This window comes from Aplysia californica, unplaced genomic scaffold (genome assembly GCF_000002075.1).
Source record: "Aplysia californica isolate F4 #8 unplaced genomic scaffold, AplCal3.0 scaffold01202, whole genome shotgun sequence".
NCBI classification, from domain to species: Eukaryota; Metazoa; Mollusca; class Gastropoda; order Aplysiida; family Aplysiidae; genus Aplysia; species Aplysia californica.
In genome coordinates, this window is record NW_004798472.1 from 47,917 (window position 1) to 59,997 (window position 12,081).

General features: G+C 42.6%; 1 protein-coding gene across 1 annotated transcript in view; it reads left to right on the plus strand.

Annotated features, from left to right (window-relative positions):
- LOC101851695 (titin) overlaps positions 1–12,081 on the plus strand; it is a gene marked incomplete at both ends in the record, with an annotated part of 144,092 nt that overhangs the window by 37,810 nt on the left and 94,201 nt on the right. The window contains 9 exon segments of the mRNA XM_035973402.1: positions 1,220–1,525; positions 2,238–2,543; positions 3,188–3,490; positions 4,252–4,435; positions 5,305–5,729; positions 6,180–6,340; positions 6,929–7,067; positions 7,833–8,150; positions 9,822–10,127. Of these exon segments, the coding sequence (XP_035829295.1) occupies positions 1,220–1,525; positions 2,238–2,543; positions 3,188–3,490; positions 4,252–4,435; positions 5,305–5,729; positions 6,180–6,340; positions 6,929–7,067; positions 7,833–8,150; positions 9,822–10,127 (2,448 nt within the window).

A 12,081-nucleotide genomic window follows, 5' to 3' on the forward strand; every position in this document is an offset into this window, starting at 1 on the left:
ATCGTCTGAATAGAAGATATCAATATCGTTTTAAAATACATTTAACAATTTGCATCATGAATCAATGCAAATTTTCGTAATCTGATCTACTTTATCTTATTTCTTTTTATCTTATCTCGAACCGAAAATCACTTGGTTTTATTTTTTCCCATCCCCTGTTGCCGCTGTGCGTTAAGGGAAGATGTAGTTTTCTATGGTAGGTCAACTCTGCAGCTTTTTCAGTTGAGATGTTGTAGTGTCTCAGGGTTCCAACCGAAAATAAATGAAAAACTACGAATACAATTTATTGTTTGTTTCCACCAATAATGCAAAAACAAAATATATTTTTTTATTTGCTTACATCAAAAATACAAAGACAAATATTTTTGTACGTTCCCGTCAATAATTAAAAAAACCCCAATAATTTATTGCTTGTTTCCACCAATAATACAAAGACAACTATTTCTTGTTTGTTCCTACCAAAAATACAAATACAACTAATTAGTGTTTGTTCGTACCAAAAATACAAAAACAGGTATTAATTATTCTTTGATCCCACCAATAATACAAGGACAAAATTGTAATACTTGTTGTTTGCTTCCATAAAGAAATACAAAGACAAATATTTTTGTCCTTTCACGTCAATAATAAAAAGACAATAATTTATTGCTTGTTCCCAACAATAATACAAAGAAAACTATTTATTATTTGTTTCCATCAATAATTCAAGGACAAATATTTATGGTCCGTTCCCGCAAATAATAAAAAGACAATAATTTATTGTTTGATCCCACCAAAAGTACAAAGACAGTTATATATTATTTGTGTCTAGAAAATTATAATACCATTTAATAAGACAAATATTTCTTGTTTGCTTCCATCAAAAATACAAAGACAAATTAAATGTCTTGCTTGTTCCTACCACAACTTCAAAGACAATTATTTCTTGCTTGTTTCCCACCAATAATACAAAGACAATTATTTCTTGCTTGTTTCCCACCAATAATACAAAGACAATTATTTCTTGCTTGTTTCCCACCAATAATACAAAGACAATTATTTCTTCTTTGTTCCCACCAATAATACAAAGACAATTATTTCTGGTTTGTTTCCCACCAATAATACAAAGACAATTATTTCTCGTTTGTTTCCCACCCATAATACAAAGGCAACTGTTATTTCTTGCTTGTTTCCCACCAATAATACAAAGACAAATTACATTTCTCTTTTGTTCCCACAGCCAAACCAGACTCCCCTCAAGGTCCGCTCAAGGCCACAGACATCGAGAAAACGTCCGTGACCTTGGAGTGGCTGCCACCTGACAATGACGGAGGCTCCCCCCTCACCGGCTACCTGGTGGAGAGGAAGGACTCCAAGAGACCCACCTGGACCAAGGTGGACCGCGTCGGACCGGAAGTGACTACGATCCGCGTGCCCAGCCTGACAGAGGGCACTGACTACAACTTCAGGGTCATCGCTGAGAACAAGGTCGGGGCGAGTGAGCCTCTGGCCACCAGTGCTAGCGTCACGCCCAAGAGCAAGTTTGGTGAGTGGCTTTTTTTACGTGGCTAGCGAGAGTTTCTGTTTCTGTCTTTTTTACTTGGCTAGAGAGAGTTTCTGTTTCTGTCTTTTTTACTTGGCTAGAGAGAGTTTCTGTTTCTGTCTTTTTTACTTGGCTAGCGAGAGTTTCTGTTTCTGTCTTTTTTACTTGGCTAGCGAGAGTTTCTGTTTCTGTCTTTTTTACGTGGCTAGCGAGACTTTTTACTTGATTTCTGTCTTTTTTATCTGATTAATGGGCGTTTCTGTTTCAGTCTGTTTTACTTTATTTCTGTCTTTTTTACTTTATTTCTGTTGTTTTTTTTACTAGATTAACGGGCGTTTCTGTTTCTGTTTGTCTTTTTTACTTTATTTTTGTCTTTTTTTTTTACTAGATTAACGGGCATTTCTGTTTCTGTCTGTCTTTTTTACTTTATTTTTGTCTTTTTTTACTAGATTAACGGGCATTTCTGTTTCTGTCTGTCTTTTTTACTTTATTTTTGTCTTTTTTTTTTACTAGATTAACGGGCGTTTCTGTTTCTGTCTTTTGTACTTGGCTAGCGAGAGTTTCTCTTTCTGTCTTTTTTACTTGTGTGTGACTGCATATCTGCATACTTGTCCAGTGTGTGTTCACTTGTCTTTAACCCAATAAACATTTTAAATGTTTTCTTTCCCAATGCCTCAAATGCTCACGTCTTTACTCCCCCCCCTTCCTCCCACAGACAAGCCCAGCAAGCCTCTGGGCCCCATCGAGTTCTCCGACCTGACTGACAGCTCAGTGACGTTGTCATGGAAACCACCCAGCAGTGACGGCGGAAAGCCCGTCAAGAACTACGTCATCGAGTACCGTGACGCAAGAAGGACGTCATGGATGAAGGCCGGCTCCGTGCCTGGTGACGTCACCAGCTTCACGGCGGACAAACTGATCGAGGGCAATGAGTACACGTTCAGGGTCACGGCCGTCAACGACGAAGGTGAAGGTCAGCCTCTGGAATCTCTGGAGTTTGTAAAACCACAGAAACCAGCTGGTGAGCATTACCATGAACATATTATTATTTCTTCTCACTTTAATTTCTTGTACCTCAAGTTTTATATTATGAACTTAGTTGGATGTTAAAATGTTCAGATTTACAAGAAGGTATCTAGAACTTGCAGAAGACAGCTTATGAAGAAAGCGACAGGCAGATTTCTTCGGACACACAATGCGGAAAGAAGCATTGAAGAATATTGTAACAACAGGCAAGTTTGGTGGAAGGAGAGGCAGGGGCAGAGGCAGACAGAGGGAAAAGATACTGGAACTGGACAAGATGACAACATGGCTAGGAGCAGCAAGGACAACAGACACCATAGCTGCAGCGCAGGACAGGGTGAAGTGGAGGTCCATGATCGCCCACGCCAGTCGGCAAGGCACCGGATGATGATGATGATGATGATGATGATGATGATGATGATGATGATGATGATGATGTTCTAGAAACTAGTACAAAGTTTGTTTTACTCTACTGATGTGGCTATTCCTTGGGAAAGCTATTCAAATGCTAACGGTTTGTCCTTTAAACAAACATCATAATATCGTTCCATAAAGGGTTTTGTTTTGTTTTTTTCTCTTTTAATCTCACCGATACCTTTCATTTTTTAAATTTCATGCCCCTTTTCTGTTCTGTTTTTGTAGCCACCCCAGGAGCCCCAACCAACCTCAAGGTCAAGGACATTGGCAAAGATTACGTCAGCGTTGAATGGAGCGCGCCAAAGTCTGACGGGGGCTCCAAAATCACGGGCTATCGTCTGCTGTACCGCGAGGATGGCTCAGACGAGTGGGTTGAGGCCGGCAAGGTCGGCTATCTGGATTCGACCTTCACATTCAAGAAGCTGAGCGACAAGACCAACTACTTCTTCGCTGTGGTGGCTGAGAACAAACTGGGTCAGGGCAAACCTCTGGAGACGGAGAAATCTGTCAGACCCAAGAAGCCAGCCAGTAAGTCCTGCTTTTGGTTGTTTGTTTTTTTGTTAACGTTTTAATAAGAATTGTCCGCGACATCCAAAAGGAAAAATGGGGAAATGGTAAGGGTTTAACGCCCCTATCAACACTATTAGGTTATAAAAGGGGCGGGACCTCCTAGTTTAACGCCCGTCTCCGATAGGACCGAGCCAAGTGGGAAGTTCGTGTAAAGTGCCTTTCCCAAGGACACAACGTCGGACCCAGCTGAGGCTCGAACCACATCCAAAAGGGTATAAGCGGCGGATAGAAGTAAAGTAAAGTGTACAGCGTTTGAAACACAGATATGTCATACAAGTGCCGAAAATTAGAAGTGTTTAGATTTAACGTAGAAATAAAAGAAGGAAGAGAAATGAAAACAATAGAATAGAAATTTGATAATAAAGATGTAGCAAACCTCAACTGAGCACCCGCCAAACTCCCTCAAGCTCTTCTTTTTTCTATGAAATTCCTTTAGTTTAGTTTTAGTAGAGGTTTTAAGGCGCTAGCAACTGTATAAGGCCATATGAGTGCCAGAAGATTAGAGGTGTTACAAGAGAGTAACAAACATTTTTTAAAAAAGAAAAAAGGGAGGTAAGGACAATAGATATTTGAAAGGAAAGAAGAAGAAACCACACTAGAGCACTCGCCAACCACCCTCAAATTCTTCTTTATTGTTTGCAATTCCCTGAGTAGATGGGGCCACTAATGTTATGTTTCTGTGTCTCTCTCTCCTCCTCTTCCACCCCCCCCCCCCACAGCCAAACCGTCGCCCCCGAAGGGCCCCATCACATTCACGGAGATCCTGCGGACGTCTGTGACCTTCACCTGGCAGGAGAGCGAGGACGATGGAGGTGACGCAATCACTGCTTACGTCATCGAGCGCCGCGAGGCCTGGAAGTCCTCCTGGTCTCCTGTGACGTCAGTCGCTCCTGGCATCACTAGGTGAGTCACGTGGTCTTTGCTGAGGCTGACCAAGTTGGGGTTATTTGTGTAGCAGCTGACCAAATTGCAGTCCTTTCTGCTGAAATTGACCAAGTTGCAGTTATTTCTGTTACCTTCTGACACAGTTGTAGTCTTTCCTGTTGCTGGTGACAAAGTCGTAATTATTTCTATTGCAATTGACAAAGTTGTAGTTATTTATGTTACAGCTGACGAAGTTGTAGTCATTTTTCTGTTGCAGATGACAAAGTTGTTGTCATTTCTACTTTCATATTCCAATAATGTGCAGAGTTCCTTGTGAATGTGCGTGAACAACGGTTCTCAGAAAAGTGGAAAAATTGTAATTTCTTTCTTGTCTTTTCCGAGAATTGTTACAACCAATGTTATTTACAGTGTTTGTTTTACTGTATATCGAAATGGACAATGACTAAAGCATCATGCATGATAAATATACAGCTCGGGCATAGAGGAAGTAGGTTGCCCAAGTACTACCCCCCCCCCCCCCATCCCCTCCCGTCAGATCTTCACTTACTTGATATGCCCCAAAGCAGATTCATAGTCGGTTCGTTGGGAGTCAGGAAAGGTATAAGGGTCTTATTATTTTACAGGTTAGATTGGGATATTTGTTATGGTCTAGAATCATATTACTTGTTGGGGGTTTCTTTTTGTTGTTTTTTGGGAGTCGGTGGGTTTTTTGTTTTTTGTTTTTGGGGGGAGGTTGCTTTTTTGTTTTGTTTTGTTGTTTATGGGGGGTTGGGGGAAGGGGTGGAAACCGTCATTGCCTTGCATGATGCGCTTCATTTTACTCAAACCAAATCCTTTTCCCTGTCCTATTCACCTTCTGAACACACTGTCCATCTTCTCCACACCAGCTACTGCGCCCAGAACCTGAAGGAATCACAAGAGTACGTGTTCCGGGTCATGGCCGAGAACAGCGTGGGACGATCACAACCTCTGGAGTCGGATCCCGTCACGCCCAAACATCCATTCGGCCCGCCCAGCGCGCCGGAGGGACCTCTCGAGACCTCTGACGTCACAGCCACGTCTGTGACCTTGACCTGGAAGCCTCCTAAGACAGACGGAGGTCAACCACTGACCGCTTACATCATCGAGCGCAGAGACGCCAAGAGGAGTTCATGGACGTCTGTAGAGAAGGTCAGCCCGGATATTACATCATACGTGGTGCAGAACCTGACCACGGGCGTGGACTACTACTTCCGGGTCATGGCGGAGAACAAGGAAGGTGTGAGTCCGCCTCTGGAGGCATCCAAGACCATCAAGCCTTTCCGAGCTGCCGGTGAGTTCTCCGTGGATAGTTGTCATAGCGAGAGATGGAGGCAATAGTTGGAGCTAGCATTTGGAGTTATCTATAGAGAGTGTTATCACAATAGCCGTAGATAGCTCAGATATCAGCGCGCTCTCTCTCTCTCTCTCTCTCTCTCTCTCTCTCTCTCTCTCTCTCTATCTATCTATCTATCTATCTTTCTCTCTCTCTCCCTCTCCCCTCCCTCCCCATCTCTCTCTCTCTCTGCTAACAACAAATATCTATATGTGAAATCCCTAAAAATCCCCATCCCCCAAAGGCCCCGTATGTCTGTCTGTCTGTCCCTCTCTCTCCCTCTCTCCCCCTCCCCTTCTCTCTCTCTCTCTCTCTCTCTCTCTCTCTCTCTCTCTCTCTCTCTCTCTCTCTGTGTGTGTGTGTGTATGTGTGTGTCTAACAACATATCTCTGTATGTGACATCCCCAGAAGCCCCCTCTCCCCCCAAAGGCCCCGTCCGTCTGTCAGACTTCACGGCTACGTCAGTCACCGTTACCTGGCAACCACCAGCTGACGATGGCGGCTCCGACTTGAAGAACTACGTCATCGAAATGTGCGTAGGTGACAAGGACTGGGTCAAACTGTCAAAGGTGAGGAAAATGAAAACAAAATAAATGATTCATTTCTGACCACTTATGCCGGAAAGAAATGTTTTTAAATCATGCGTATTGGATTGATGTTTGCTGCGGTTGGTTAGAATATCTTTTTTAAATAAATAATAATAATGATAAAAATACTAATATTAACTAATAATAATACTAATGATAATGATAATGATAAAAATAATAATGATGATGATGATAATAATAATAATGACCATAATAATAATAATAATAATAATAATAATAATAATAATAATAATAATAATAATAATGATGATGGTAATGATAATGATAATGATAATAAAAATAAAATGATAATAATGATAATAATAATAATAATAATAATAATAATAATAATAATAATAATAATAATGATAATGATAATAATAGTAATAATATTAATCATTTCTGAAGAATGAGAACGATGCATGTTTTCTGTATTTTTTTAAGTGTATGTATGTCGTTAAATGTGTGTGTGTGTGTGTGTGTGTGTGTGTGTGTGTGTGTGTGTGTGTGTGTGTGTGTGTGTGTGTGTGTGCCTATGTCTTCAAATGTTTGCTTTTTCTCCTTCCCAAGGTGGAGAGCTACAGCACAAAGTTCAAGGTTCATGACCTTGAGGAGGGCAAGGAGTACAGGTTCCGGGTGTCTGCGGTCAACAAGATCGGACAGAGCGACTGGCTCGAGTCAGAGATGGTCAAACTGGAGAGACCGCCTGGTGAGTTCTCTCACGTCACATAATTGGTCGCTTTTAAGGACAAGTGGGCTTACCCAGATTTCGGGGGTTTCCAGAAATCTTGACTTACACTAAAAGTGGGCATATCCCTACCTATAGGAGAAGTTTGGTTTCATTGGTGTGTATATTTGTTTGTTTATAGAGAAAAATCTCCTTGTCTTTTAAAGGAACTGAACAAGGGGCAAAAATTACCTTCAATTTTCTCAAAACAGCATTTTTCGGGATAGCTCCCTTGTGGTGCTTAATACCAACCAATTAAACCTACACACTAAGTCTTGTACAGGGGTGTCAGTATGTAAGCAACGGGCAAGACACGAGCTGGTGGGATTGAGATTCGTTTTCGACTACCAAGGCAGGAGAATAATTTATGAGAATTTTTTAAAAGTACAATCGTCTCCTCCAGCCTACACCTTTATGCCCTCCGCTGCGAGATAAACGTTATAAGGACAGCTTGAAGCTAGTTGCTAATGTCAAAAGTGTATAAAACCTGATAAATCTATTGAGTGTCGTAAGCGGGTGGTTGGAGAGCGCTACTGGTCCAGTTTCGTCTCTTTATCTCTAGATTTTTAATTTTTTAATTTAAAAAAAAATGTTATTATTTTTTGTGGTGGTTAATCTGTCGTGTTTCTTCCGTACACCAAATGACCGTTATTTGTTGATAGATGTGATTCTCTAGACTCAAAGTGAGTTTCGTAATGTCATTAATTCTTGAATGACACACACATGTTTCACATCGAACCTCTCCAGAGAAACCAGGCCCGCCCGAGCCCCCGATCAACCTGACAGAGTTCACCAAGACGACCCTGACCCTGACCTGGGGCCCGAGCCGCGAGGACGGCGGGTCGCCTATTGTCCACTACGTGCTGGAGAAGCGCGAGAGCTGGAAGTCCTCCTGGTCCCACGTGGCCAAGGTCAAGCCCGAGGCTGAAGGTCAACCGCTGACCCACGTGGTGCCTGGCCTGAAGGAGGGACAGGACTACCACTTCCGGGTGTTCGCTGAGAATGCTGTGGGCGCGTCTAAGTCCATCGAGACCAGCACGCCGTACAAGCCTAGGACGCCGTTCAGTAAGTACCACACAGGTTTTTTGTTGTTTTGTTTTAGTAATAGCTTTACAAATTGAGGGCAAGCGAGGCAGGGGTAGGCCCAGAACAACATACTTAGAGAACCTAAACAAATGGGTAACAGGGAAAGAGCAGGGAAACGTAGCTTTTTTTTAGAGCATCCGAGCAAAGGAATGAATGGAGAACCATGATCGCCGATGTCTGTCGCAGATCTGGCACTGGATGGTGATGAATAGCTTTACGGTACTTGCAATACAATAAGGTCATATAGGTGCCGAAGATTAGAGGTGTTACATGAGAGTAACATACATAAAAAAGAAGGAGGGGAGATAAGGACGATAGATGTTTGATAGGAAAGAAGGAGCAAACCACACCAGAGCACCCGCCAACCACCCACAAGTACCACACAGGCACGGTTTTATAATGTGCTTCCACAGGGAGAAAGATAGTCAGTCTACTTATCTCCGAATAGCGATGATGAAGATGATGATAACATAAATTGTGATGTATATTTAGATACGTGTGGTTGTAGATTTATGATTCTGTTGTTTTATTACAAGACCAATCACGGCTTAACACAATTAACTACCACACCGCACAACTGTATATTATATGTATATTTATACACCGCTTTGTTTGATATATCACGCTTTCGCACAAGCACTATGCTATGTTTCAGAGCATGTTTTATTAATTTTTTTTATTATTAAACCTATTATAATGTTAAATTGGTAACAATATTGTTTTTAGTGTGTTTTATTTTTACACAACTAATGACACACGTTTTGTTTTGGAGCACTCATACTGTTGTTTTATGCAAATTACGTTTGTGACAAGATAGTTCACTACGTTGGAGTGGCTTATTGATTATTCATGAAGTTGTTATGGAGGTGGAGTTTGTGAAAGCTAACATTAACATTTGTGAGGCAGCGTGGTGGAATCAGGCTCTCGTCAAAATAATCAAAGGGAAGAAATTTGCATTTTTCCGCAGGGTTGTGAATTTTTATCAAATTTTTGTTTTTTGGCTCAGCACCTTTCATGCCCATAAAAGAACTCATTTCTGTGTGGAATTTTCTGAAAAGCGTTGATTAAAAGCACAAAAATGTAAATTTTCAATTACCACGGACCCTTAAGCTAAGGAAATAATTAATCTTTGGCGGCCATTTTCTCACTAATTTTACCACTTAAAACAGGTGACCCCCACCTCCTTCTTTTGCAAATATCTCGACTTGTATTCAAGATAAATGTATATATTTTTCATACTTATAAAGACAAGTGAATAAGCTTTAAGATGATACCAATAACTCTAGATGCCCAAAAATTGACGAGAGCCTGATTCCACCACGCTGCCTCACATTTATATTTTTTCTGTTTTATTGATCTGGCATATTTTTTTAGAAAATGTCCGTGAAAATTTCACAAAGGATATTTTAACTTTAAAAGTGAATTGTCTCTCTTGACATTTAAACTCTTTCTTTCTCCTCTGTTTAGAGGTAACAATTTCCGACAAAAACACCCCAAATCAAACAGCTTACTCTTCTGTCAGAAATAACAGTTTCCAAGAAATAAAATAATAAAAAACCAACCTTCAAAGAGCCCACTCTTCCACCATTGCCATGTCAGACATTTCCGTCCCCTTCAATACCTTGCCCGGTTCTCTCATGACCATATTAGGCGTGCCAGATGCGCCTCAAGGACCAATCGTGATCGAGGACGTGGGTATCACTGACGTCACAATCCGCTGGCGCTCGCCTCTGAGCACCGGTGGCCTTGACCTCACGGGCTACTACATCGAGCGGCGGGACACCAAGTACACCGCCTGGATCAAAGTGGATACGGTCAAGCCATCCATCCACAGCTACTGTGTTCAGAACCTTCTCGAAGGCAACGAGTATGTCTTCCGAGTGTTCGCAGAGAACCCCGAGGGAAGGAGTGACCCAATTCTCACCACTGACCCCGTGACCCCGGGCCGACCTCCAGGTCTGACGTCATGGGACAGTCATGTCCTCCATTGTAGATCCAAACGGTCGCTTTTCGAGAAGCAGACGTGAACCCCCATATGACGTAGAGCCCTGCTTGACGTTGCTGCTGCTCAGAGTTTCCGTCTCTTTCCTGTAGACTTTCGTATCTGCCGCTTGTTGTATCTTCTTCACCCCGTAGCAAACCCGGACTCTCGCTCAAACCTCGACTCACGCTCAAGGTCAAAAGGCTCCATTAGCTGCGTCTGTAACGGAGGACAAATCAAGGAGAACCTTTTGACTTTGGACTAGCAGAGAATGTCATGGAAACGCGTCCTTTTTCCAACTTCCCGCTCGCTGTAAACCTTTGGCTATTTATCCTTGCTTCAGTACTCGTCACCTTGTACATTGGTGCCGGGTGTATGCGTTTGCCTGTCTACCATCCTACCCCTAGATCTGTCCTATCTACCATCCTACCCCTAGATCTGTCCATTCTACCATCCTACCCCTAGATATGTCCTATCTACCATCCTACCCCTAGATCTGTCCTGTCTATCTTCCTACTCCTAGATCTGTCCTATCTACCATCCTACCCCTAGATCTGTCCTATCTACCTTCCTACCCCTAGATCTGTCCTATCTACCTTCCTTCCCCTTGATCTGTCTATTCTACCATCCTACCCCTAGATATGTCCTATCTACCATCCAACCCCTAGATATGTCCTATCTACCGTCCTACCCCTAGATATGTCCTATCTACCATCCTACCCCTAGATATGTCACATCTACCCTCCTGCCCCTAGATGTGTCCTATCTACCATCCTACCCCTAGATCTATCCTATCTATCTTCCTACCCTTAGATCTGTCCTATCTATCTTCCTTCCCCTAGATATGTCCTATCTACCATCCTACCCCTAGATCTATCCTATCTACCTTCCTACCCCTAGATATGTCCTATCTACCGTCCTACCCCTAGATCTATCCTATCTACCTTCCTACCCCTAGATATGTCCTATCTACCGTCCTACCCCTAGATCTATCCCATCTACCTTCCTACCCCTAGATATGTCATATCTACCTTCCTACCCTAGATCTGTCCTATCTACCTTCCTACACCTAGATCTGTCCTATCTACCTTCCTACCCTAGATCTGTCCTATCTACCTTCCTACACCTAGATCTGTCCTATCTACCATCCTACCCCTAGATCTGTCCTATCTACCATCCTACCCCTAGATCTGTCCATTCTACCTTCCTACCCCTAGATATGTCCTATCTACCATCCTACCCCTAGATATGTCCTATCTACCTTCCTACTCCTAGATATGTCACATCTACTTTCCTACCCCTAGATCTGTCCTATCTACCATCCTACCCCTAGATATGTCACATCTACCTTCCTACCCCTAGATCTGTCCATTCTACCATCCTACCCCTAGATATGTCCTATCTACCTTCCTACCCCTAGATCTGTCCATTCTATCTTCCTACCCCTAGATCTGTCCATTCTACCATCCTACCCCTAGATATGTCCTATCTACCTTCCTACCCCTAGATCTGTCCATTCTATCTTCCTACCCCTAGATCTGTCCATTCTACCATCCTACCCCTAGATATGTCCTATCTACCTTCCTACTCCTAGATATGTCACATCTACCTTCCTACCCCTAGATATGTCCTATCTACCATCCTACCCCTAGATATGTCACATCTACCTTCCTACCCCTAGATATGTCCATTCTACCATCCTACCCCTAGATATGTCCTATTTACCTTCCTACTCCTAGATATGCCACATCTACCTTCCTACCCCTAGATCTGTCCTATCTACCATCCTACCCCTAGATCTGTCACATCTACCCTCCTGCCCCTAGATCTGTCCATTCTACCTTCCTACCCCTAGATCTGTCCATTCTACCCTCCTACCCCTAAATCTGTCCTATCTACCTTCCTACCCCTAGATCTGTCACATCTACC